Source organism: Tachysurus vachellii, chromosome 1 (genome assembly GCF_030014155.1).
Source record: "Tachysurus vachellii isolate PV-2020 chromosome 1, HZAU_Pvac_v1, whole genome shotgun sequence".
Taxonomy (NCBI): domain Eukaryota; kingdom Metazoa; phylum Chordata; class Actinopteri; order Siluriformes; family Bagridae; genus Tachysurus; species Tachysurus vachellii.
This window is the reverse complement of record NC_083460.1, coordinates 7,867,977-7,894,200: the sequence shown is the minus strand read 5'-3', so window position 1 is coordinate 7,894,200 and position 26,224 is coordinate 7,867,977. Positions and strand designations below refer to the sequence as shown.

Genomic DNA, 26,224 nt, shown 5'->3' with positions numbered 1-26,224 from the left:
CTGTGTAGTGGAAATATTAAATGAGTCTTTTTATATAAGTGTGAAGTGAAGTGAAGTGAAGTGAAGTGAAGTGAAGTGACATACGGCTAAGTATGGTGACCCATACTCAGAATTCATTCTCTGCATTTAACCCATCCAAAGTGCACACACACAGCAGTGAACACACACACACCGTGAACACACACCCGGAGCAGTGGGCAGCTATTTATGTTGCGGCGCCCGGGGAGCAGTTGAGGGGGGTTCGGTGCCTTGCTCAAGGGCACCTCAGGCTGGCCCGAGATTCGAACCCACAACCTTAGGGTTAGGAGCCAAACTCTAACCATTAGGCCACAACTTCCCTATATTTTTTCAGACTAGGGAGAAAGAACAAGAGGCCCTTGTTCCAACTGTTAACATTGTATGTGCTCATGTGTTTGATAAGAAATTAAATTGGAATGTGACCTTGTTGATGTGATAATTTAAATGGGATACATCTTCAGTAACCATGGAGGGTGCATGAAAACACACACGCACACACACACACACACACACACACACACACACACACACACACGCACACACACACATACACACATACACACACATGCACACAGACACACACACACACACACACACACACACACACGCACATGCGCACACGCACATGTTCACACACACATATACCTGTGGTACAAGAGGAGCGCTAAAACACTTGAATTTGGCTCTTCACTGTGTAGACGTTGCACTGTATGGAATACACCTTTTGCTGCAGCAAAGTAAAATCCTTTCTTTACTTTTTGCTTTTACCATCTGTATGTCTGAGTGTATTTTATACATCTAGATCAACACTGAGACCACAGCTGTTAAGAGGAAGGATGTATTTTGCTTTAGTTATTCTCAGTGCTGCATCATATACAGCTAAAAAAAAATGATTCTGATATTATTATATTATATTTGGTTCATCTTTTGAACAACTGGTATATGATATTAAGTGTTTTTTGTCTTTCATGAATATGTCTTCATAATCTAAGCTCTTTGTTTTACTGTAATGTTAAGACAGGAAACTGTGACTTTGTTCTCTAGAATGATGTAGAGTGTGATCTATGCTGTTCTTATTTAATTTATTATCTTAAAATGAACAATTTTATCAACCGAGTCCAGTTTCTACAAGGTAATTATATGGAACGCAACTGTAAAACTGTAAAAGATTACAATTAAAACTCCAGCTCATGTGTAGTATGTGTTATTGCACCCTGCTCCTCTAAAGTACATCAATCTAAACATAATCTGTTATTATAAGTAAAATGTTCAATATTTTTTATTCATGCTGAAAAAAAAAAATATTTGAAGAGTGTGACTGTTTGAGAGACAAATACTGCCTTTGCTCTGTAGCAGAGACTTGAAGAACTTTAGGCCATGCTGTTCTTCCTTGTCCTGTCTTTTTGGGCTCCAGCTGTATTGATTTCGGGCCAGGTTTGTCCACTGAACAGCACACCACGGAAAACAGTTACTCTGAGTAAGTGAGCTGTCTTTGTTGGGTTTTTTTTTGTTGTTTTTTTTTGTAGTATTTTTCTTGAATAGATATTAGTTTGCGACTTGGCTGCACAGCATTGCTGTTTAATGTTACTGTGATAAGCCTTGCAATATATTTTATTTGTTTTATTTATCTACCTCCTTTTGGTTTTATTTTTATCCTTAACTTCATTCCTTTTTAAGCTTGAATACCGGACAGACGTAAAAAGTATTTCACTGCATGTTGTACTCTGTATGCATGTGTATGTGACAAATAAAAATTTTGATTTGATTTGATATTAAAAGCATGTTGATGTGTTGTTGCAGCTGGATGGTTAAAAAGTGCTGATTTAAATTCTTACTTCTGTTAAAATTGCTCACCGGTTAATATAAAAGATCCCCACAGTATGTAAATAAGTACATACATAAATAATAATAATCATTTTAGGGCATTGGAACATTGCAGACTTTATAATATCAGTATTACAAATACAAATAACACAAAGCATTATTGAGCTACTGAGGTCAAAAGTTACAGTTGTGTTAAGTCTTTCTTCTACTTCACTTCTTTGTACTTTTCTTTATTATGAGCACCAAAGGTCTTATAATTACTCCAACACAGTGGACACTAAAAGCCTATTCTGCTGTTGCTAGGTAACAGAGGACATGTCTTCCAAGAGGAGGGAGTGTGGAATTACACCACCATGCTCCTGATGGAAGACGAGGGTGTGCTCATCCTGGGAGCTCGAGAGGCCATCTTTGCCCTGGACCTCAACAACATCACACACAAGAAGTCTATGGTCAGGAAAAAGATTTCATTTGAATAATAATAATAATAATAATAATAATAATAATAATAATAATAGCTGCATTTCTTTCTTTATTTATTTAAGCCTCATTTCAATTTTACTTATTACTTAGGTTTATTTTCTTATATTCTATCATTTTTTAATTTTACATGTTTATATTTTTTTGTCACTGTGATTTTATTTTTGTCACCAATTTTATTTTTGCATTTTTTTATTTAAACTTGTACACTGTGAAGTACTTTAATACAAATTAAGTAGTTCATTATTATTATTATTATTATTATTATTATTATTATTATTGTTGATAATAATAATAATTGTTGTTATTGTATTATAATAATAATAATAATAATAATAATAATAATAATAATAATAATAATAATAATAATATTGAGAATGTGAATGCTAAATAATCACAACATAAAAATAATAAGAATAACAATATATTTTTGTTGTTAAAATTCCTTGCTTTAGTAGTACATTTTCACTTGTACTGTACTTAATGCTAGATCAGTGAAGAAATATATTCTCTTTTATTGTAGGTTAAGTGGTCGGTGACTTCAGAGATGCAGCGTAATTGTACGTTCGAAGGGAACACACAGGTGATCCTGCCACAACCCAAGAGATCACACCACCATCACCACCACTCTGACTAGGATTAAGTTGTTCATAATGATGAATGAATGAATAAAGGAATGGAAGAAATAAAATAAAAATGAAGTATATTAGGAACATCTGTACACCTGCACATTACTGATGTTAAATAATAATGTGGCAACTACACAATTTGGAAAAAAGGAACTAGATTAGTACTAGATGGGCTGTTCTGAGTGTCTTCAAAACTGCTGTTCTCCTGCGATTGATATTGATGTGTGTGTGTGTGTGTGTGTGTGTGTGTGTGTGTGTGTGTGTGTGTTTTCATGCACCCTCCGTGGTTACTGAAAATGTATCCCATTGTGTATCTTCGTTTTTATGTGTATATATGTAAATGCTCAAATGAGTGTAAAAAAGAATACATTTCCTAATACAGTAAAGAACCAAACATAGTCTGAGTTTTGTGAATATTAAGAACTAGACTTTACACCCCTAAGCCATGTCTCTTTCAAACCCTGGTTAGATTTAACAGTTTTGTGTAGTAAATGTATAATATGATTAGGAACAGGTATGCTATTATACAAAGCCCTGATCTGTAACTAATCTTCTTTGAGTCTTCACCTAGCCTATGAAAGTATTACCTATTATTCGTCTGTCTTGTGTTTTTCTGTTAACGGATCTTTTTTCTGTCTCTTCCTGAGTGACTTCCTAAAAATTTCCTTGGACTCTGTATTCCCTGTAATTTTCCTTTCCAGACTGAGTGTCATAACTACATCCGGATCCTTCATAAAATGTCGAGCGACACCATGTTTGTTTGTGGTACCAATGCTTTTAATCCAACCTGTGATATTATGGTGAGTAAAAATTCCTCCCCATATTTTACTGTAAAATGTCCTTGCTATGATATTGTAGACATTTGTTAACATGAGTTTCAGCCTGTGTGCATGTTTTGTTGTATTATATCACACCATGTAGACATCTCATGTAGCTGCATTTTGTCTTCCAGTCTTATAAAGACGGCAAGCTGACTCTCGAAGGTAAACAAGAAGATGGGAGAGGAATGTGTCCATTTGATCCTTTCCAGAGATGTGCCTCTGAATTTGTCGGTAGGTGCTTCATCTCTCTTAAGGCAAACTGCTTTATGACGTAACAGGCCAAAGAGCACAATGTTTAGTTAGTGAGTGATTAAAAGTTTTTAGTTCACGCATTATATTCATTTTTAAGGTCAGTTCATTAGTCACAGGTACTACTTATGATAACTGATATGATATTCTGAATGCTTTAAAGGAAAGTAACCCAATGAGACCATCATTATTCTTTAATAATATAATTCTGATTGCCGTTTAGATGGACAGCTGTACTCTGCTACATCTTTCAATTTCCTTGGCTCAGAACCTGTTGTGATGCGAAGCTTAGATGACACCATACGAACTGAATTCCTGACTTCATGGCTTAATGGTACGAATGTAAATTTTATTACACTAAGTAAGGGACTGAGATGAGTCTTCTGGTTTCATATATAATTTAAAACTCAACTTTACATCTCGTAACTTTAATTCTTGGATCATGTGATTGAGTAGTTTAGAGTCACTGATTAGTTTTGTTATTTCAGAGCCCAATTTCATTGGCATGAAGCATGTGGCTGAGGGAGATGACAACCCAGAGGGGGATGATGACAAGATTTACCTTTTCTTTAATGAAATAGCTGTGGAGTACGATACCTACAGACCGTTGGAGGTGTCAAGGGTGGCCCGCGTTTGTAAGGTACTCTTCCTTATAAAAGGATGTTGTTGATATTACAGTACACCATTCTTCAGGGCCTAAATAACGGTTGTGTGGTCCTCACCACTTCTTTGTTCAAACAAAGAACCTCAGGTGATGACAAAATATCTGGGTGTGGAAATATAAGCACATGCTTCCTAATTCTGAATCAGTACTTAACAAGCCAGATGTTACTAAAGAAATGCAAAAGATTAGCTAATCATTAAGATGTGAAATGATTATAAATCAAATATTATAAGATTAATCACCCTGCTTTTGTTGCTTTTATACATGAATAGAAAACTTTTTTCCTATTTGCAAGTTTTTTTTGTTTGTTTTTTTGCTTACGTAATAAATGCTTAAAATGAGAGATGTTATCTGCTTATAGAACAATACTTTTACCAAAAAATATTTTTTTGGATTATATATTGTTAATTAGTAAATAAATATAACTATTGTCACTTGCTGTCATTTTCTGCAGCATTGTTCTCATACCCTCTGTTCTCTCCTTGCTAGGGGGATGTGGGAGGACAGCGGACATTGCAGAAGAAGTGGACGTCATTTCAAAAGACTCACCTGGACTGTCCTGTCCCTCAAACCTTTCTACCACTTCTCATACAGGATGTGTTCCTCTTCTGCCCAGACACCTGGAAAACCTGTATGTTCTACGGTGTCTTCACTCTTGAGGGGTGAGTAATGTTCAGTTCAAAAATGCCAGCAGAATATGTTTAAATAACTGCAGTGAAGAAGACAAGTTGTGATTTTGAATGTAATCAGGATTGTGGTTGAATACCAGACCAACAATACAGTCAAACCTTAAGCCAGAGGACTTAAACATTACCATTTGTGTTAGATCAGCCTGAGCTCAAGGGCATGCAAAGGTCAAAATGGTTAGGTCAAATGGGAAACCTAACAGGCTTTAGGTTAACATCTCACTGTTATTTATGTTCAATCATCGTTTGCCATTAACTTCAGAATTAAACATTATGGTATTAGTTTGATTGGCACAGTGCTTTAGTGGTTAGCATGCTTGCCTCACACCTCAAATGTTTGGGATTTGATTCCCACTGCTGCCTTGTGTAAAGGGAGCTTCCATGTTGCTTTGCTTTCGGGATATCGTCCAGGTACTCTGGTTTCCTCCTGCAGTCCAAAAACATTGTAGGCTGTTGGATAGTATCTCTAAATTTTACCCCAAGGGATAGGCTCCCGGTTCTCCACAACCCTGTGTAGGGTAAGGTTTATAAACGAAGGATGTATATGCAATGTGTTCCCATTATAATGTATTTTAAATCACACTATTTATTTATTTGTTTCTGATTCAGACATTACATATGATTTGTTTAATGTAATAAAGGATACATAATGTACCCATACACCAAAGAGCACCATACAAACGCATATTTACACACTTATTCACACCTTCGGGCAATTAAGTACAGCCCATCCAAGTGCTGCATGTTTATGGATGGAAACAGGAACATGGAGAGAACTTATGGAGAAAATCTCCACACAAATTCACAGGATCAACCTGGGGACCCTGGCAGTATGAGATGGCAATGCTGCACCACCTTGTGGTCTTTATATTGCATACACCTGTATGCATACACCTTATTATTTAGTACTACACACTCATATAAAAACCTCAGACAAATTCAATTATGCATACAATTGCCTACGAAACTAATTACTATTTTTTTTAAATGTTTTTACTCTGATATGAAATGAATACATTTTTGGAGGTTACATGCTGCAATAAGGTGTACTCAAATATTATCTAAGGGAGTCAAAACCTGTAAATCAATGTAAATCAAGGAAATGCTTAAAAATATGTTTCTTCCTGTTTTTTCTTCCTATTTGCATATGTGTAAAGCTGTGACATCCAGTTAAAAACAAAAAAAATTGTAGAAAATAGTCATAACTGTTGCAGATCCAAACATTAATTAGACATAGTTTTATTAACCACCGACTTATGACACTTGTTTCATAGCTGTGATTTTACTAACAGGGAAATGCCGGAGTACTCAGCAGTGTGTGCGTACAGGATACAGGACATCAGGGATGTGTTCTCTAAAGGCAAATTCAAATCGCTATACAGAGATGATGATTTTGAAGCATGGGTGACATACTACGGACCTGTGCCTGACCCTAGTCCCGGAGCTGTGAGTTCAACATTTACCAACATATTCTACAACAATCATTTTTATTTGTTAGCTACAGTGATGGAAAAATGACTTAATTAAGTCAGTATAATAGACAGAAATATTATCATTTACTGAGTAATAACGTACATAGTGATGTGCATGGTAACGTTTTAATTTGTATCTTTTGTCTCCAAAACCACCACCTATGCAGTAGTTAATTATTTGCTTTGTGTTGCTCTCTCTATGTGTGCATGTGTGTAGTGTATTAACAGTAAAACAAGGGAGAAAGGGATTTCAACGTCTTTGGACCTTCCTGATGAAACCCTTCAGTTCATCCGAGACAACCCACTGATGGATCAGGCAGTGAAGCCTTCTGAGCAGCCCCTACTGGTGAAGAAAGGAGCTGTGTTTACTCGTATAGTGGTGGCCAGCACTACTGCCCTGGATGGGAGCAGCCATCAGGTCATGTTTATTGGCACAGGTAGATAAATATTTAGTGTACAGTTTACATAACTTATACAGACTTATGTATGTATGTGTTAGTGTTCAATCAATTGTACAATCTTTGTAACAGCAAGCGGTTCAGTGCTGAAAGCAGTCAACTATGATGGAAAGATGGTGATAATAGAGGAGGTGCAGCTCTTTAAGCAGTCCGAGCCAGTAAAGATATTGCAGCTCTCCGTCACCCTGGTAAGCCTCAGAGCACATTTACATTTGATTTTTTCCTCCCTGAAGCTACACCAAAAGATTATAGGTTATTTTTTTGTGTGATATTACACTAATTAATTGATTTATTAAGTGGACGAAATAGTTATCTATTTACTTAGGGAGAATGATAAAATGCATTTTCATTGAGTGAATTGTTTTTATTCTTTTGATAACTTTACAAAATATTATAGAAATATTTTTTTTTTCTACTTCTTTTAATACATTTTAGGGAACATGCAAATCTAAGATATTATTTTTTTTTGCCCTCATCATTCACACGAGTAGATCTAAAATAAAATAATAGTTAATGACTTTCCCATCATGGCTATCCCAGTACTCATCTGATTCATTTTATTATTCCTACTTGTGATTCAGTTTTAGTTTGATTCTGTTATAGTTTGACCATCTTTTTAATAACTGCTGTACATATTGTTTCAGGGTCAGCTGTATGCAGGCTCAGAGGAAGCAACGGTGCAGATGCCACTTAGTACATGTGACCATTACGCTTCCTGTATGGACTGTGTGCTGGCCAGAGACCCGTACTGCGGCTGGGACCTCAGCACTGAACGCTGCATTGCTATAAAAAACATTCATCCAGATACACACAGGTACTCAGCATATACTTCTCAGCTGCTGTAATATAGTGTTGTAAGGAAAAATCATGATGTGGTGTGCTGCAAAAAGACAATGGGTGTGACGTGACTTGAAGTTTACCTTTAAGTAATTATTCATTACTTTTAATTATTAACTTTGATTTTTTTATTAAATAACAACACATTAAAAGTTTATTCATCACAGTATTTTACAGTATTTTTTTTACTCTTTATTGACCTAAATTATCTGGAGCTAACAGTAGCGTATTAAAATGAACACACATGTAAACCTGATGTGCCTTCCAGCTAGATCTATTGTAAGTCTTTGTTATAGAAAATTTCACTTAATCCACAGCACCAATCAGAATCAAGACTCAAACATCACTGTGGTTTAAAATATTGAATTGACTGCTCTAGAGACTGTACTATAGACTGTGCACATGTGGGAATGTTAGATACATTACATTTTCAGTCATGTTCATCTATTTTTTCTCCTGCAGTGAGGTGGTTCAGAGTCTGAGAGATGGAAATGCTGCACGTTGTCCTGCAGTCGGTATGTGAACAGGTGGCTTTTTATGCCCACTGGCTCAGATAGTAAATTCAGATAAAAGTGTCTTGTATGGGTAAATATATGTGCAGAAATGGTTTAAGTCCATTGTGACTTGTCACTAAAAGTAAATAAGACTCTCAAAGACTGTTGTTTTTGTGTTACAGAAAGTACTACGATCATTGAAACCTTCAATCTTGGCAACGAGGTCAGGTTGCTGTGCCAGCCAGGATCAAACCTGGCCCGAGTGCAGTGGAGCGTAAACAATCACACACTTCAAAACTCCAACAAGTACAACATTCATCACAACAACCTGTTGATCCTCAATGCCTCTGACAGCGACGCCGGATTCTACACCTGCACCTCTGTAGAGTCCTCCAATGGTAACGACTATGTCATCCAAAATGCTACATACGAGCTGAGGCTGGGAAACTTCACTGAGCATAGTTTGGTCCAGCCTCAGGCAGAGGAAGATCAGAACACTCACTTGGCCCTCGAGATCCTGGTCATCATACTAACACTGATGATATTTGCTCTTGTGGTGTGGGACGTCTACAAAGGACATTTTGCCATCCTGAGATGCTTGGAAAAAGCTGAGGGAAGTCCACAGAGTGTGTTTTACATGGAATAAGTAAAATTTACAAAATTTGTCTTTTGCAAGTTTTTGCACTCATATTTTTCTAATAAAATGTACACTTGTGATATTAAGTAAAATCTATAAATTTCTGAGGTTGAGTAAAATTAACAAAGCAAATAAGTACACATAACATACTGATCTGATGTAATTAATTGATATAATTAAGTAAAACCAAGCTGCACACTTGAAATGTTTTTGTTCTCTGGATGTTCATAGACATTAATCTGTCTTGTTTACCCAACTTTGTTTAAACATTGTCACATTATGAGAAAATGTAGACCCTGAAACATTCAGAATGATTGTTTCTGTTATCATTTACATTTTACTGGTTTCATGTAATGGTTTTAATATTTTCAAATGCTGTGTTAGAGAGTATTTTAAAATAAGCAGTTTGTTAATGAAACTTGTTTTTTTTTTTTTTTTAAGTTTAAACTATTTTTAAAAAAAGAGCACTTGGACATGGACTTGCTTAATTTACTTAGAAGACAGGATTTATTTGTAACAGCAGTCTGTTAATATCACTTTGTTGATTCTGTCCAGTCTCTGCATAGACATGCAAGTTTAGATGGCTTGATTAAGCAAAAGATTTATAATCATTTATAATCAAAAAATGTCATTGGACTTTACTTTTTCTTGAGCTGTTAAATTCTTATTCTTATTTTTAAGCATTGATCTTAAGCAGGTTTCTGTAAGTTTTTGTAATTTCTTACATTGAAGCTCTTAATAAATACTCTTGATTGCACATTTACTGTCACAGTACTGATCTGTCATATCGTAACAGTGACTTGTTTTATTTACCTTAAAATAATTAACAACACTTAATAAAACAAATAAAATTTTATTAATAGAGAAAACAGTTTTTAAATACCATACTACCATCAAGTCTTCTTGATTGTCATCTTTACAAGAGGGATGAGAAGTTAAGTTAAATGCATGATCTGAATTGGTATCCACTGCCATAGAAGTGTTGGAATGACAGTGAGCTGAGTAAATATCTTTAAATCTGAATATTTCATTTGCTGACTCTTTAAATTACTTATGTGGCAGAAATGTTATAGCTTAAAGGTATAGTTCACCCAAACGTGGACATCTGCTGTTTATTTATTCACTTTACATCCTCCAAGATGTAGGTGTTTCTTCAGTAGAACAGATTTTTTGCTAAGACCACACTCCTAGGTGGTCCATGAAATGCACACCCTGTGGTTTGTCCAAAAATCATTTAGTTGCAACATACTGTAAAAGTAATCTTCACAGCTTGGCATAAAGCCTTTGCAAGTCATTTACAGGACACCCGGTGTAATGCAGAGAAAAGCACTGGGCATCAATGATACCTTCTGATTAGTGGCATCATGTTTTAGAAGGTTGTATTCAGAAGTGTTGCCAGGTGCTCTTAAAGTATAGCTGCTTCTGTTTTTGTGGCTGGTCATAGATAAACGAGTACAAAAAAGAAGCAAATGAATAAATATGGGAAATTACGCCCCGATACAATCATGTATCAGTGATTTCATAGGCTGATGAAAGTAAGAGCTCACTATGGAGTCTATCACCCAACACTAGCAGCGATTAACTTTTGTGATAAATCTATCTGCTTTTTGAACACTCAGGAGGCAGAACCTGAGAACTTGCATTATCTGAATCACTGGGGACTGCAGTTTTAGCTAAAAAAATTCTTCACTGTTCAAATGTAGAAAACAATGTTTTCCTGGTTTATAGCCGTCTAATTTGGACATAAATTCCTCCTTTATCTGTAAATAGATAAAAATACTAACTTATTGCTAGACAATCACCACAAAAAAAAAAATACAACAGCTCCTTTATGAGCACCAACTATTTATCAAGACAACTTTCAGGAATATAAACCATTTTGCAGGATGTAAATAACACTAGAAACACTAGAAACATACACAAACAATTGAACAAAACACAATCAACAGAACATTTAGAATTGAACTGAAAATTAAACAAACATCTTTAAATCTTAATTATATGAGTGAAATAAACACAAAAATGGAACAGGAAGTGCTTCTGAATATGTTTAACTAGTAACCCTGGACAATTTTGCAGGGCGAGTTTTCCATAATCGCAGTGCATCTGGTTGTGCTTGTTCCTCCCAAAGCCTGTGTGCACACAGTCAAATAAGCGAGCCTTGCCGGTACTTGTCAGCCCACATGTACATTTTCCCAGTCAGGGGCATCTTGACGCTGAACTTGGCCTCGTCACCCCATTCCATCTTTTGCGCATCGTGCAAACCAGTGGTGTAGTCCTCAAAAAAAAAGTGGTATACTACTACCCCCGCCCACCTCTTAAACCCCATGTTCCCTGCCACGCTGCCAAAACAAGAAAAGCAAAAACAACACACAGAAGTCAATGTTTGCATTTACATGACATTAACATTAATGCCTTTAGCAGACACCTTTATCCAAAGAAACTGAAAGTGCATTTGAGTTACATACATTTTATCAGTTTCTGTGTTCCCTGGGAATCGAACCCACAACCTTTGCGATTTTACCGTAATGCTCTACCATAATGCACTCATACACTTATATAAAAACTATTTTGTCATTCAATTATGCATTGTTTGTTCAGTTACAGTATGTTCCAAACATTTTTTATATCTATTGTAACATGGACTGTGGAAAAGTGGCATAAGGTTGATTTTTTTGATGAATCATCTATTGAACTGCATCCCAATCATCGCAAATACTGCAGAAGACCTATTGGAGCCCGCATGGACCCAAGATCCACACAGAAAACAGTCAAGTTCGGTGGAGGAAAAATCATGGTTTGGGGTTACATTCAGTAGGGGGGCGTGCGAGAGATCTGCAGAGTGGATGGCAACATCAATAGAGTGAGGTATCAAGACATTCTTGCTGCCCATTACATACCACAGGAGAGGGCAAATTCTTCAGCGGGATGGTGCTCCTTCTCATACTTCAGCCTCCACCTTTCTGTCTTAATTAATTAATTAAAAATCAAAGCTTGATAAGAATTTATTTTGGTAAAATAAGCTTAATCTAGAGTCCTTTGCCTTTCATATGTGCCACTTCTGATTTCAAAGTTATTATCTGTTGTTCCTACAACTTAGATAGGCAACAAGACTTTTGTCAGGGAGTGTATGGATAAATTTAAAGTAATTAAATATTTCAATATGTTTATGCATTACAGGATTCCTAAAGCAAATATTTTATAGATATAATTTACATATTTCCCCCCTTGTAGATTCAGTGTGGAACCTGCACAAAATGGTTCCACATAAAATGCCTTGGGATGACAGAAGCACAAATACAGAGCGGATATAGCCCTTTGTATTGTGCATTGTGCATTGAGCTAAAGCAAGTACAAATACCATAGAGTTTAACAATATCTGTAATAGCTCTTATATAAGCAGCAGGATTACATATGTTTGACAAAAGCTGATTTACACATTGAAGTTTACATCACAGTGAAATGTATATTGTTGTATATTGTTTATAATTCAAACAATAAAAATAATCTAAAAGCAAAGTTTCTCAAAATAAGTGTTGTAGTATAACTATCAGGACATCAGTGATGTGTGAACTGAATTTGGTGACAGTACAGTGTATTACAGTGAAGTTATTGAATATAATTTCCATAATAGTGAAGTTATGGAATTATTTTCATAATTAAAAAATCCTAAAAATTATACAAAAAGACATTTCCCCAAAATAAGTGTTGTAGTATAACTACCAGGACATTAGTGATGTGTGAGCTGAATTTGGTGACAGTACAGTGCATTACAGTGAAGTTATTGGTTTTTTTATTATGAAAAATCATAAAAATGATACAAAATGACATTTCTCCCAAGTAAGTGTTGTAGTATAACTATCAGTGATGTTTGAGCTGAATTTGGTGACAGTGCAATGTATTACAGTGAAGTTTTCGGGGTTTGCACTTTGCAGACGGTCCCTTGGAATCTGTTTCTCAGTCGTCTGCACATAGAGACTTATGTATTTTTTCCACCAAGGAGGAAAGCTGATATTGAATTTGAAAAAAAGCTGGCCACTTTAAATTTCCATACTATCTTTCAGTTCCCAAAGCAGAGGTTGCATAAACACACCTGTGACCTGCAGCTGTCTGCGAGCGTGTGCCAAGCGGGAGCTCAGAGGGCTGTAGGAGCACAGGACTGTAAAAACCTGAGTCGTACTCGGCCTGGCTCTACTGGATCAGATCCTGCTCCATCAGCACGGACTCCACTGATCTGCTTTTATCTCCATCCTCACCCTCATCTGCTTCTCTTCCTCCCTCACCTCCCTCCTTCTTTGCAGAGGCTCTGGAGCTCGGCCCTGGGCTCTCATCTCCACTCTCTTGCCGGGAGAGGAAAGCAGTGGCGGTGCAGCACCATGGATAGCGCTGGTGATGAGTGGAGGAAAGTGCGCAGCACCAAGGTCAGCACCGCTGATTCGGAGTGCAAGGCGGGGCAGCGAAATTCCCGCCAAAAAGAGGGTAGCCAATCAGTACTGCCGCTGTCAATCACAGTAGTGTTGATACCTTCACGCTGGCAGCCGTATCACACTGCAAGCGTGAAATGTAGTTTGTAACATGCTTCATACTGTGTTAATTCAACTTTAATAGCAACAGTAATTAAACTATTTAATTAAAAAATCAACCAAAGAGTGTCAGAATTTTGGTTAATTTTTATATTTCACTCTTGCAGTGTCATACAGCTACCGGTGTGAAGGTATCAACACTACTGGGAGTAAAGATGCAGTCTGTGTTTAAAGGTAAAATGTACAGCCAGCTGCAGGCACTGTACATGAACATAGAGCGTAAGATCCAGGTCAGAGGCTCGAACCTGGACATCAGCTACTGGGAGAGTCTCCTACAGCAGGTGCGAGTCTACATGGCATGGGTGAGGTAAGGCTCTTCTACTAGCTGCTTATGCTAGATGTTAAAATTAATATTTTATTAATATAAACCCCTCAATGTTGCACATCCTAGACCATAAGTTTGTGCTGAATGTTTAGTTTTACGACATGTAATAGAAATAATAATAATATCATCATCATAATCATTATCATCAACATAATCATCATCTAAGCAAAAACAACAGGTTCTCTTTTTGCACAATAACAATAGAAAGCAAGCTACTGCCAAGCTGAGAAACAGCCTGTCTGTATCTGATGCTGAGAAGCTAGTTCATGCTTTCATGACCTCTAGACTGGACTATTGTAATGCATTACTAGGTGGTTGTCCTGCATCTTTAATAAATAGGCTACAGTTAGTCCAAAATGCAGCTGCCAGAGTTCTCACTAGGACAAGAAAGTATGACCATATAACCCCAATTTTATCATCTCTACACTGGCTACCTGTTAAGTTTAGAATCGATTACAAACTGCTGCTACTTACGTACAAGGCTCTTAATGGTTTAGCTCCCATGTATCTAACTAGTCTTCTAACACATTACAATCCTTCACGGTCTCTGAGATCACAAAACTCAGGACTTCTGGTAGTTCCCAGAATATCTAAGTCTACTAAAGGCAGCATAGCGTTCTCTTATTTAGCTCCCAAACTTTGGAATAGTCTTCCTGATAGTGTTCGGGGCTCAGACACACTTTCCCAGTTTAAATGTAGATTAAAAACTCATCTCTTTAGTCAGGCATACACATAACACATCCCATCATATTGTGCACTATTACACTAGACTTGTACTTTCTTATGAACAGCAGATATGTTAATCCCTCTGCACTGCTCTTCTCTTTTTCTACCCATCCCGAGACACCCAGACATTGCATCAGCTCTGATCGTCTTCCGTGCGATTAAGTTTTTGGACCTCCACTGAGAGGAGGCAGACTCTGTGAGAATCCTGAGACATCTACAGATCTACCAGCTCCAGTTGGACTCTGTGATACTTGTATATTGTAACCACACCATCTAGTGTCACCCATATGAGGATGGGTTCCCCTTGAGTCTGGTTCCTCTCAAGGTTTCTTCCTTTACCAATCTAAGGGAGTTTTTCCTTGCCACTGCTGCCTGAGTCACCTCAGACTTGCTCATTGGGGACAAATACATATACACACATACATACATACACACTGTGAACTATATATATCTTGAATTTTATTATATTAATTCTTTATACTACTCCTTATATTTATCTTTTGTTCTATGTGTGACGGAGTGGTAAATGGACGGAAAGCACAATATGCAAACCCTGGGACTACGCCACCCTGGGACTCTCACCCAGGGAAATATGAATCACCTCACAATACTATAAGGAGCACAAATTCGTTCTACCGATTAATAAATGAGCAGGAGACGTGGGTACAAAAATAGAATTTAATTTATTAACAACCCGTAAAATAAAGTTTCAGAATAAACAAAAAAAAGGAAAATCAAAAGCTCATGCAGGGCTGCAGCTGATCGGCACAAGACAGGCTGAAACAGAAGTAGGTTTAAATATCCACACCATGCATGTGCTCAATCACAACACACTCACTCAGTGCTCAGTGAAATTTCTGTCAGTGGTCACACAGCACACGGTGCACAGAAACACACTCGAAAAGAGGGAAAGTCAGGCCTCTCGGCCTTTTGGCCTACAGCTCCTGCAGAGAGTACACAAAACAAAAGAAACAATACATGTTAAAGTTGAATTAAAAATGCTCAACCAAAGAAAACCAAATAAACAAACAAAAAGAGTAAAGGTTTACAAAACTCCAGGAGGAAGTATAAACCAATCCAAGAAAATATATAAATTAGATATCAGGACAAAGCAATTAAATGAAGTAACAAAATAACTAATTACCACACTGACTTCAGCAAAAAGGCTTCCTACCTCAAGGTAGGATTTAAAGCACAGTAACAGTGTCGGAAAGAAGGTAACAGTGTGGCTATAAATCAAGAAACAAAACCGAAACCAAAAATAAACAGTTACCAAAGAGAACAATTTAGCGAGGAGCAAAGCAATTTAACGCAAAACACCAAAAAATTAACACGGAACAAAACAGCAGCGTTGTCCCGGGAACAAGGTGCAGCATCAACTGCACATACAGCAGGAATTCCCCGGAACCTAACAGAAAATATTATGCACATTAAGTAAGTGCATTTAAAAAACACAAATTCTAAAACCCACAGAAAAACGCCTAAATAACATGCTAGTGCATACCGGAGAAGTAGCCGTCTGCCACACCAAATCACAGATACAGTACTGGTTCAGTAATAAACCGGATATGGATGAACATCGGGTGACGAAATAACACTGACTGGGGAAATAAAGCAATTAACACTACACCCCCGGCATTTAACCTAGCTTCTCACATAAAAATAGATAAAACAAACTCACATACCTGGGGGTAGACAGTCTGTCACAACAGAAATTGTTTTTGACCCTTTTCTTTCCGTTGCGAAACACTACAATGAAGCATACGTGCGGCATTAGCCTATTGTACGACCACAACAAAACAGCGTAGCCATGCTGCTAACAGCCTCTTACCTCCCAGGCAACTGAAAGTAACTGGAACAAAGCTGAACCGCCGTGCAGCTAGCCGCACCATTAACACCCAGCGGCCTCTGTTGAAGCACGGAACCGGAAACCGGAAGAGCACCTCGAAATGACGCGCATTCAATCACCATGAACCGGACACCCTCCTTTATACACAGCGGTGCTCTCCGATAGGCTATTACTACCTGACGGCACAACAGTAAACTATCCTGCCACAATCTACCCCCTACTTTGTATCGTCGCCCCGGCGATAAACCACATACTTTAAGAATGTAATTAATCCCATGGTCTAAAGAGCACAAATATCCCATTCGAAATAGATTCTTGTGGGGCCACCACCCCACTACTTACTTCCCCTGCTGCTCGTGGGAGATGATGAACATTGGAGTGCTGGCCCACTGTAGCTCTCCTGGTCCTTCGCAATGCTGTCCCATTACCATCGGACCGAGTCGGGGACACTGACCCAGATGGAAGACTGGTCCCTACTGAACATGACTGACTCGGGGCTTCTGAGGCCCTAGACCCTGTGCTGGAAGGTATGCATGCAACCTGAGAGACCGGCAAAACAGAGACTAAATCTCTGGGAACAGATCTAGGCGGAACTTGGCGGGTTTCGGGCACTACCACCCACACCTCCCCGTCATCTGTCTCATCCTCGTCCAAGGGCAACACTTCTTCAGGCGGGAGGTCATCGGGGGGAGCATGGACTGGAGCATCCCTACGGATCCTGGTTTTTAACAGGGAGCGATGTACATGCTTTACTTTACTCAGTTCATCAACTGGAGCAATCGTATAAACAGCACCACCCTCTTTAGGAGCCTTCAGCACTTGGTACACCACGGGGCTCCACAGATCCTGGATCTTATGGCGACCCCTCGTGCCCAGCTCCCGAAGGTAAACCAACTGCCCCTCCGCCAGTGGTGTAGACCGAATGTGCTGATCATGATGGAACTTGCGTCGGTCTGCAACAGTCTTCAACCTCTCACGTGCACCCTCAAACGCGACATGGAGCCTCCTTTGATGTTCCAGAACCCACTCATGGGTATAACCCAACATGGTCTCCTGTACTCTACCCAGCAGAAAGTCGACTGGGAGCCGTGGTTCTTGTCCAAACATTAAAAAATGTGGAGACTCCCCAGTCGCTTGATGTGGAGTGGTGTTATAAAAGAAGAGCACCTGAGGGAGGCAGGACACCCAGTCCCTCTTCCTAGTCACAGGCAAAGTGCGGAGGAGGTTATGCAGAGTTCTATTAAAACGCTCACACTGGCCATTGCCGGCGGGATGATACGGAGTAGTGCGAGACTTTTCAACCTTGTACAGGTTACAGAGCTGCCGAATAAGAGAGGACTCAAAATTGCGACCCTGATCGGAATGAATCCGACCAGGGACCCCAAACTTATAAAACCACTCCACAACAAGCACCTGGGCCACTGTCTCAGCCCGTTGGTCCCGAGTAGGAACAGCCAGAGTGTATTTGGTAAAAACATCGGTCATGACCAGGATATTTTCCAACCCTGCACAAGAAGGCTCAAGCACGGTAAAATCAATTGCCAGTATTTCATTTGGCCTTGAGGCCATTAAATGGCCCATAAAACTCCGTGCCATGGGCTGTACGGTTTTAGCGGACTGACACCTTTCGCACTCCTGGCACCACTGCATTATCTCATTGGACATACCTGGCCAGTAACATCGCTGGCGTACCAGCTCTGTGGTGCGCTCAATACCCTGATGCCCATGCTCCTGATGAAGCTGTGTCAGAACCTCAGATTTTAAAACACACGGCGGAACACACGGCGGTAGAGCAACCCATCCCTCTCTACCAAGCGATCCCACTGGCGGAGCAAGATTAAACTGGCCTTAGACAACCGTCTACGTTCCTCCACTCCAGGGTATGACTTTTTCTTCCAACATGACCAAACCTCCTCAATAACTGGGTCTGCTGTTTGCAGTGTACCCAAGTCCACTGCAGAGTGACTCGGCAAAACAGTAACCACTGCTTGCGTCGCTTGAAAGATGGACTCCACACCCCCAGTTTGCTTAACAGAGAGGGGAATCTCAGTACCTGGAAGTAAACTTTCCACCACACTATGGTCCGTTGGGTGCTGCCTCGACAGGGCATCTGCATTTTTGTTACTTCTGCCTGAGCGATATTTCACCTCAAAATCAAAAGCAGCAAGTTGCGCTGCCCAGCGCTGCTCGGTTGCCCCAAGTTTTGCTGTCTTCAAGTGGCTAAGAGGGTTGTTGTCGGTAAAGACCACGCATTTATGTCCCAACAAATACTCCCGAAATTTCTCAGTCATGGCCCACTTGAGCGCCAAGAACTCTAATTTCATCGAGCTATAGTTAGACATATTGCGATCAGTGGGCCTAAAACTGCGGCTAGCATAGGCGATAGGCCGCACCTTACCTCCTTGTTCTTGGGAAAGAACTGCCCCTAACCCACTATAGCTGGCGTCCACCTCCAAAACAAAAGGCAGGGAAAAATCGGCATAGGCAAGAACAGGGGCAGTGGTCAATTTACCTTTTAATGCCTCAAAACTACGCTGGCAAGATTCAGTCCAGGCACTAACAAAACACTGCTCCCCTCGTTTCCTAGATCTATTACCTGCCAACTCAACCACCAGCTTATGCAGAGGGGCTGCCATCTTAGCAAACCCCTCTACAAACCGGCGGTAGTAACTGGCAAAGCCAAGAAAAGACCGCACCTCTGAAACACTAGTTGGGGTCCGCCACTGCGCCACTACCTCAATCTTACTTGGGTCTGTTGCAACCCCATGAGATGACACCACATGTCCCAAATATTTTACCTCAGGTTGAAAGAATGCACACTTTCCTAACTTCGCCTTAAGGCCCTGATTACCTAGCCGGCTCAAGACCATTTCAAACCGCTCCAAATGTTGGTCCACTGAGGAAGAAAACACCACAATGTCATCTAAATACAGGAGTAGAGACTGACATTGTTGGTCACCAAACAACCTCTCCATCAACCGCTGAAAGGTACTAGGAGCGTTACAAAGTCCAAACGGCATTCGATTCCACTCGAATAAGCCAAAAGGGGTACAAAAAGCAGTCTTGGGCCGGTCAACCTCTGTGACAGGGACCTGATTGTACCCACTGGCCAAATCCATAGTGGAGAACCAGCGGGCCCCTGCCAAGGCATCCAATGACTCATCGATGCGAGGCAAAGGGAAAGCGTCCTTTCTAGTTTTAGAATTCAATTGACGATAGTCTACACACATTCGTAGACTACCATCTTTCTTCTTAACCAAAACAATGGGAGAGGCATAAGGGCTGCAACTCTCCCTGATTACTTGTGCCTCCAGCAGTTGATTAATATGCGCCTTTACCACCTCATACTCTGAAGGAGGTATCCGCCGATAACGTTGTCGGACAGGGGCATTATCTAGGAGGGGAATATCATTGTTCCACCAGCAACCCGACAAACCTCACGCCCCCGCACCCGCACCTGACCCACGCGATCAACAGAGGACTGGGTGTTAACTTGACGACAATGCTGTAATGCCTGTATAACAAAACTAGGCGCCTGCAACACAGCAGGTGAATCAAAAAGAGCCGCCCCATGCTGCCCGGTAAGTTCCTGGTAGCAACGACTAAGGACATTCATCCCTAAAACACCAGGGGCATGTACAGCCGCCCTATCAGGAACATCCCGGACAACAAGCACCCCGCAATTTGACACCAATTTGCCACAGAGCTCCACATCGAGTTCCATGTAACCAATATAGGGAATCGCGAGACCATTAGCAGCAGTTAATCGCAACCACTGACAAGACTTAAGTCGCTCCTGCCCCCATGATTCAAAATGTTCAAGGAACCAGCTCTCAGTAATGGTAGACACCATAGACCCAGTGTCTATCAAGCAGGGCACTTTGACCCCCCCAATCAGAACATTAAGATGAGGACAAGCTGACACTAAACGAGATACTGAACTAGGGCTGCGTACGATATCTGAGCCGAAAGGCTCCCCAACCGAGCTGTGGCTCTGCAGCTCGGTGGGGGCTAGTTTTCCGACGGCTGTGTAGGACGAGGCTGCCTACCCCCAGTTGAAGATGGAACGGTGGTGGACAAATGTGAGCGAGGAGGGATTCGTTCCCCATCGCACTCCCGAGCAAAATGACCAGGCTGTTGACATCTTCTACAAACTACAGGGCCATAACGTGGGGATCGACTACGTGAATGAGGGGCTTGTAAACGAGCAAAACCTTGGGTAAGCTGATTTAGCTGCTCCTGCTGTAGCTTTAACATCTCCCTCAATTCAGCTAACTCAGATTTGGAAGGAGAGCTGGCCACACCTACCCGTGACTCACTCTGCACGGCATATTGAATCCCATAAGCCAATGGAACAGATTGACTACGCCCCCTTGCACCCCCGGGCATTCCCTCCCGTTCCCACCGAATGGCCTCACTGCGAACCTCCAAAAGTGTAGAAGTAGGCTGACGACGGACTAACTGTTTAAGCTCGCGACGAAGACTAATATCAAGAACATGCTTGACAAACTGGTCACGTAACAAAACTTCTGCATTTGGTATGGCATGGGGCGCCTGCTGCTTCACTTTCTCTAGGAGGCCCATCAGGGCGAGGGAGAATTCCAATAGGGTCTCCCCCTCCTGCTGCCCCCTAGAGAAAAAGGCCTGCTGCAGAGCTACATAAGACAAAGAGCACCCATACAACTCTCTCAAAACCTGAATTATCTGGTCTGGATCTCCCCGTTCTGCATCAGAACGGTACCGAATCTCATCCCGTGCCTCCCCCTCTAGATGGTCAAAAAGGAAAAAGGCTTGATCAGCCGTAGACAAATGACGAGCACGCATACATGCTTGGGCCTCCTCAACCCATTCGCAAATAGCAATGCCTGACCGGCCACTAAACTTCGGACATTTCCTATCCCTGGGCACAAAAACAAATCTCTCAGTTACCAATGCACCAGGACCAACAGGTTGATGTGTAGTGGAAGGTGTCGTAGTAGCCATAAGAGGGGCTGTACTGGGACCTGGGGTAACAGGGGCCTGTTCTTGTCTAAGTCTTTCGTTATCGGCCCTCAATTGGGCTACAAGCTCCCTAAGCTCCTGCACATCTTCATCCATAGCTGGTTAAATATGTAACACTCACTGCTAGACCAAGTAGAAAAATAGGCCAGGGGAGGGCACCAAGCCAACTCAAAGGAGAGATGAAAGAAAGTCCTCAAAGGATATACACTGCTGTTTTGTTCCTAAAGATGGCGGGAAAAAAAAAAAAAAGGGAAAAGAAAAAAAAGAAAAAAACAACCCACAAAACACCACAAAAATGCAACTCAATTCTAAACGAACCCACGTCCCTGCTCAAAAGTAGATCCTGCCGACTACGCCAGAATGTGACGGAGTGGTAAATGGACGGAAAGCACAATATGCAAACCTAAATATGTAAATGACAGACTACGCCACCCTGGGACTCTCACCCAGGGAAATATGAATCACCTCACAATACTATAAGGAGCACAAATTCGTTCTACCGATTAATAAATGAGCAGGAGACGTGGGTACAAAAATAGAATTTAATTTATTAACAACCCGTAAAATAAAGTTTCAGAATAAACAAAAAAAGGAAAATCAAAAGCTCATGCAGGGCTGCAGCTGATCGGCACAAGACAGGCTGAAACAGAAGTAGGTTTAAATATCCACACCATGCATGTGCTCAATCACAACACACTCACTCAGTGCTCAGTGAAATTTCTGTCAGTGGTCACACAGCACACGGTGCACAGAAACACACTCGAAAAGAGGGAAAGTCAGGCCTCTCGGCCTTTTGGCCTACAGCTCCTGCAGAGAGTACACAAAACAAAAGAAACAATACATGTTAAAGTTGAATTAAAAATGCTCAACCAAAGAAAACCAAATAAACAAACAAAAAGAGTAAAGGTTTACAAAACTCCAGGAGGAAGTATAAACCAATCCAAGAAAATATATAAATTAGATATCAGGACAAAGCAATTAAATGAAGTAACAAAATAACTAATTACCACACTGACTTCAGCAAAAAGGCTTCCTACCTCAAGGTAGGATTTAAAGCACAGTAACAGTGTCGGAAAGAAGGTAACAGTGTGGCTATAAATCAAGAAACAAAACCGAAACCAAAAATAAACAGTTACCAAAGAGAACAATTTAGCGAGGAGCAAAGCAATTTAACGCAAAACACCAAAAAATTAACACGGAACAAAACAGCAGCGTTGTCCCGGGAACAAGGTGCAGCATCAACTGCACATACAGCAGGAATTCCCCGGAACCTAACAGAAAATATTATGCACATTAAGTAAGTGCATTTAAAAAACACAAATTCTAAAACCCACAGAAAAACCCCTAAATAACATGCTAGTGCATACCGGAGAAGTAGCCGTCTGCCACACCAAATCACAGATACAGTACTGGTTCAGTAATAAACCGGATATGGATGAACATCGGGTGACGAAATAACACTGACTGGGGAAATAAAGCAATTAACACTACACCCCCGGCATTTAACCTAGCGTCTCACATAAAAATAGATAAAACAAACTCACATACCTGGGGGTAGACAGTCTGTCACAACAGAAATTGTTTTTGACCCTTTTCTTTCCGTTGCGAAACACTACAATGAAGCATACGTGGGGCATTAGCCTATTGTACGACCACAACAAAACAGCGTAGCCATGCTGCTAACAGCCTCTTACCTCCCAGGCAACTGAAAGTAACTGGAACAAAGCTGAACCGCCGTGCAGCTAGCCACACCATTAACACCCAGCGGCCTCTGTTGAAGCACGGAACCGGAAACCGGAAGAGCACCTCGAAATGACGCGCATTCAATCACCATGAACCGGACACCCTCCTTTATACACAGCGGCGCTCTCCGATAGGCTATTACTACCTGACGGCACAACAGTAAACTATCCTGCCACATATGTTTATGTTCTGTAAAGCTGCTTTGTGACAATGTCCATTGTAAAAAGCGCTATACAAATAAACTTGAACTGAATTGAATTGAATACTGATTAAAAAAAGGAGGAGTATAGGAAAGACATTTAGGGTCTTCTAGCTGAAGTGCCCACATCTTGATTTCCTCCAGAAGGTCGTCCTTGTTTGTGACAGTGAGTCAAATTCAGAAAGGTGTACGGTTCATGCATTTCTAAAGACAAGTCATCACCTTCAGTGCTGATGTATTTGGCCTAGCAGGTCAAAGGGCTTTGCTCGGCCACCTCGGATATAGATCTTAGACCTGCATGTGTAAAGCAACAAATTGCAACCCGTAATTGACACGTTTCAAGCAGCTGTAGTAACTTTGAATGGGGAATTAGCAGCTCTGGAAGGTACTCAATATATTTATAATTATTCCATTATTCTTATTTCTCCTTTTGGTGGACTGATGTCTCTGATAACATCAAGTAACTGTTTGTCTATAATGATCAATGATATTTATGGACAGCTTCCCTCTCTCTCTGCAACAGGTTTATTTCACAGAATTGAGAGTTCTATTTGCTGATGACAGAACACATAATTCTGATTGGTCAGAAGCTGTTAATTAATTTTCTATAAGAACAGCTCCGTCATTACACTAGTGCCAGCTGTAAGGATCTAATACCTTATTGTTTCTATAGTAACAACTTACACCAAGACTGGCAAGGATAATGTGGCCCATTATTATGAAACAGTAATTTTTAAAGGGATGTTTTTTTATTCATATAATCATGTCATTTTTTTATTTGTTAATATTTTTTTAAAGAGTCTCCATTGCCAGAAATTTCACAGATGTTCTACAACATTAAATGTTACTAGAAAAGGATTAAAAAGTACAACTTTTATCCAAATTGCTCTGGAGATTAATGCTGCCTGCATGTGCTTCTCACTTCTAAATTGCTAATTACGAGTATGTTGTGTTCTCATGCTTTGTTGCTGGAAAGAACATGAACCATGGACAATGCCAGGTTCATTAATTTTGACACCATGACACATTAGCCAGTTAATTAGCTTACTGACTCAAGAATTGTTTTATTTTTCATGGGGTAAGAAACATGAAAACAGTTTCAGAGGTTTGCTGAATATGATACATAAATGAATATGAACACAATGGCAACAAAATTAACTGCAAAATGAACAGTAGCATCACTTTTCCCAGGCATTATTATGACTTGAGGAGTTATTCATTCATGTTAAGGTTTTTACTGTGAAACTCATATTAATGCTGATTCTTTTAGCACGTGAAGGCACAATACACTGTGCTGTTGTTGGACAATAAATGCACAGTGTGATGAGATGCCTTTGTTGATATGTCATTTACTATTTCCCATAACAACATGCCCCATCTTGTATTATTTACTTAAAGGTTAAATGCTATTAATGTTTAAATTGCAATATCTATCATTACCAGGTGTTATAAGACATTTTCCAAATTATGCCATTTGAAGGTGCCCAGCAGGTTGTCTGCATTAGTCTATCCCATGTACTCTTTACTCCAGCCCATTTTCTCATGCTTCTTCCTCTCCTTGGCTTCTTTCTTAACCAGTCGAACGAGCTCTTGTCATTCTGTATTTTTGCCCTGCTCAGAAGCAGAAGATGTGGAGGACACAGAGGATAGCCTCCTCCTCTGCCGTCTCTCCTTGCTGTCAGTACGGTCGTTCTTATTCCTGCTCCTGTCTTCGCTCATCCTTTCCCTCCCTCTGCTCCTCCTCCACTCTTCATCTTGCTTCCGCCTTTTCTCTTGGCTGGAACTCTTGCTCCTGTGCTCAGCACTCGTCTGTCTCCTTCTCCTATCTCTGTCGCTGCTGTCTCTGTCTCTCACATGCCGTCTCTCTGCACTGGAGCGTGTGCTAGAACGATATGAACTCCTGCTCTGCCTGTGCTCTCATTTCTCCTTCTTTTGACTCTTCTTATTGTGTTTCTTTCTACCACGGTCATCAAGCATTGAGCTAATTAGACAGACAAGAGTGATTCTGTTGGTACTATTTTCACTATTTGTCAGACATAAAACAATTCATTGAAGGCATGAGAACTGTACATGAAAAGCTGCACTATAAATGTGTTTGAACATTTTTTATGTAACACAGGTGTGACCAATATAAAAAAAGTCTCTCATTTCACTGCAGGAAATAAACAATAACAATAAAGTTACAGGTCACTACTAACACCACCCACACATATGTGTTAGAAAAATGTAGCGTAGTTACTATGTCAGGTTTCCCAATTTTGAATCACTCCCTATTTTGGTTTTACAGCTCAAGTCAATTCAGTTTTCTCCATATAGTGCCTTTAACAGCTTTACAGACAAGTGTAAATTTTAAAGTTATAAAATTATCCACAGTTAGCAAGCTTGGCATGACAGCAATAAGGAAAAACTGCCTGAGATGATATAATGAAGTAACTGTGAGAGGAACCAGGATCAAAATTTGAAAGCCATCTTCATCTGGGTAACACCTTATAGTGCAATTATATATAATTTCCGTTTTTTAAAGAATTCTAC

At 40.0% G+C, this 26,224-nt stretch overlaps 1 protein-coding gene across 1 annotated transcript; it reads left to right on the top strand.

The window, feature by feature from the left end:
* Window positions 1-1,395: 1,395 nt before the first annotated feature.
* On the top strand, window positions 1,396-9,275 carry LOC132843178 (semaphorin-4E-like). The gene is made up of 14 exons (XM_060866330.1): window positions 1,396-1,495; window positions 2,146-2,291; window positions 2,843-2,902; window positions 3,650-3,748; window positions 3,901-4,000; window positions 4,242-4,352; window positions 4,507-4,658; window positions 5,172-5,344; window positions 6,661-6,814; window positions 7,058-7,277; window positions 7,371-7,486; window positions 7,943-8,112; window positions 8,598-8,650; window positions 8,812-9,275. The coding sequence occupies exons 1-14, from the start codon at window positions 1,396-1,398 to the stop codon at window positions 9,273-9,275; spliced, it is 2,118 nt and encodes a 705-aa protein (XP_060722313.1).
* The last annotated feature ends 16,949 nt before the right edge of the window (window positions 9,276-26,224 follow it).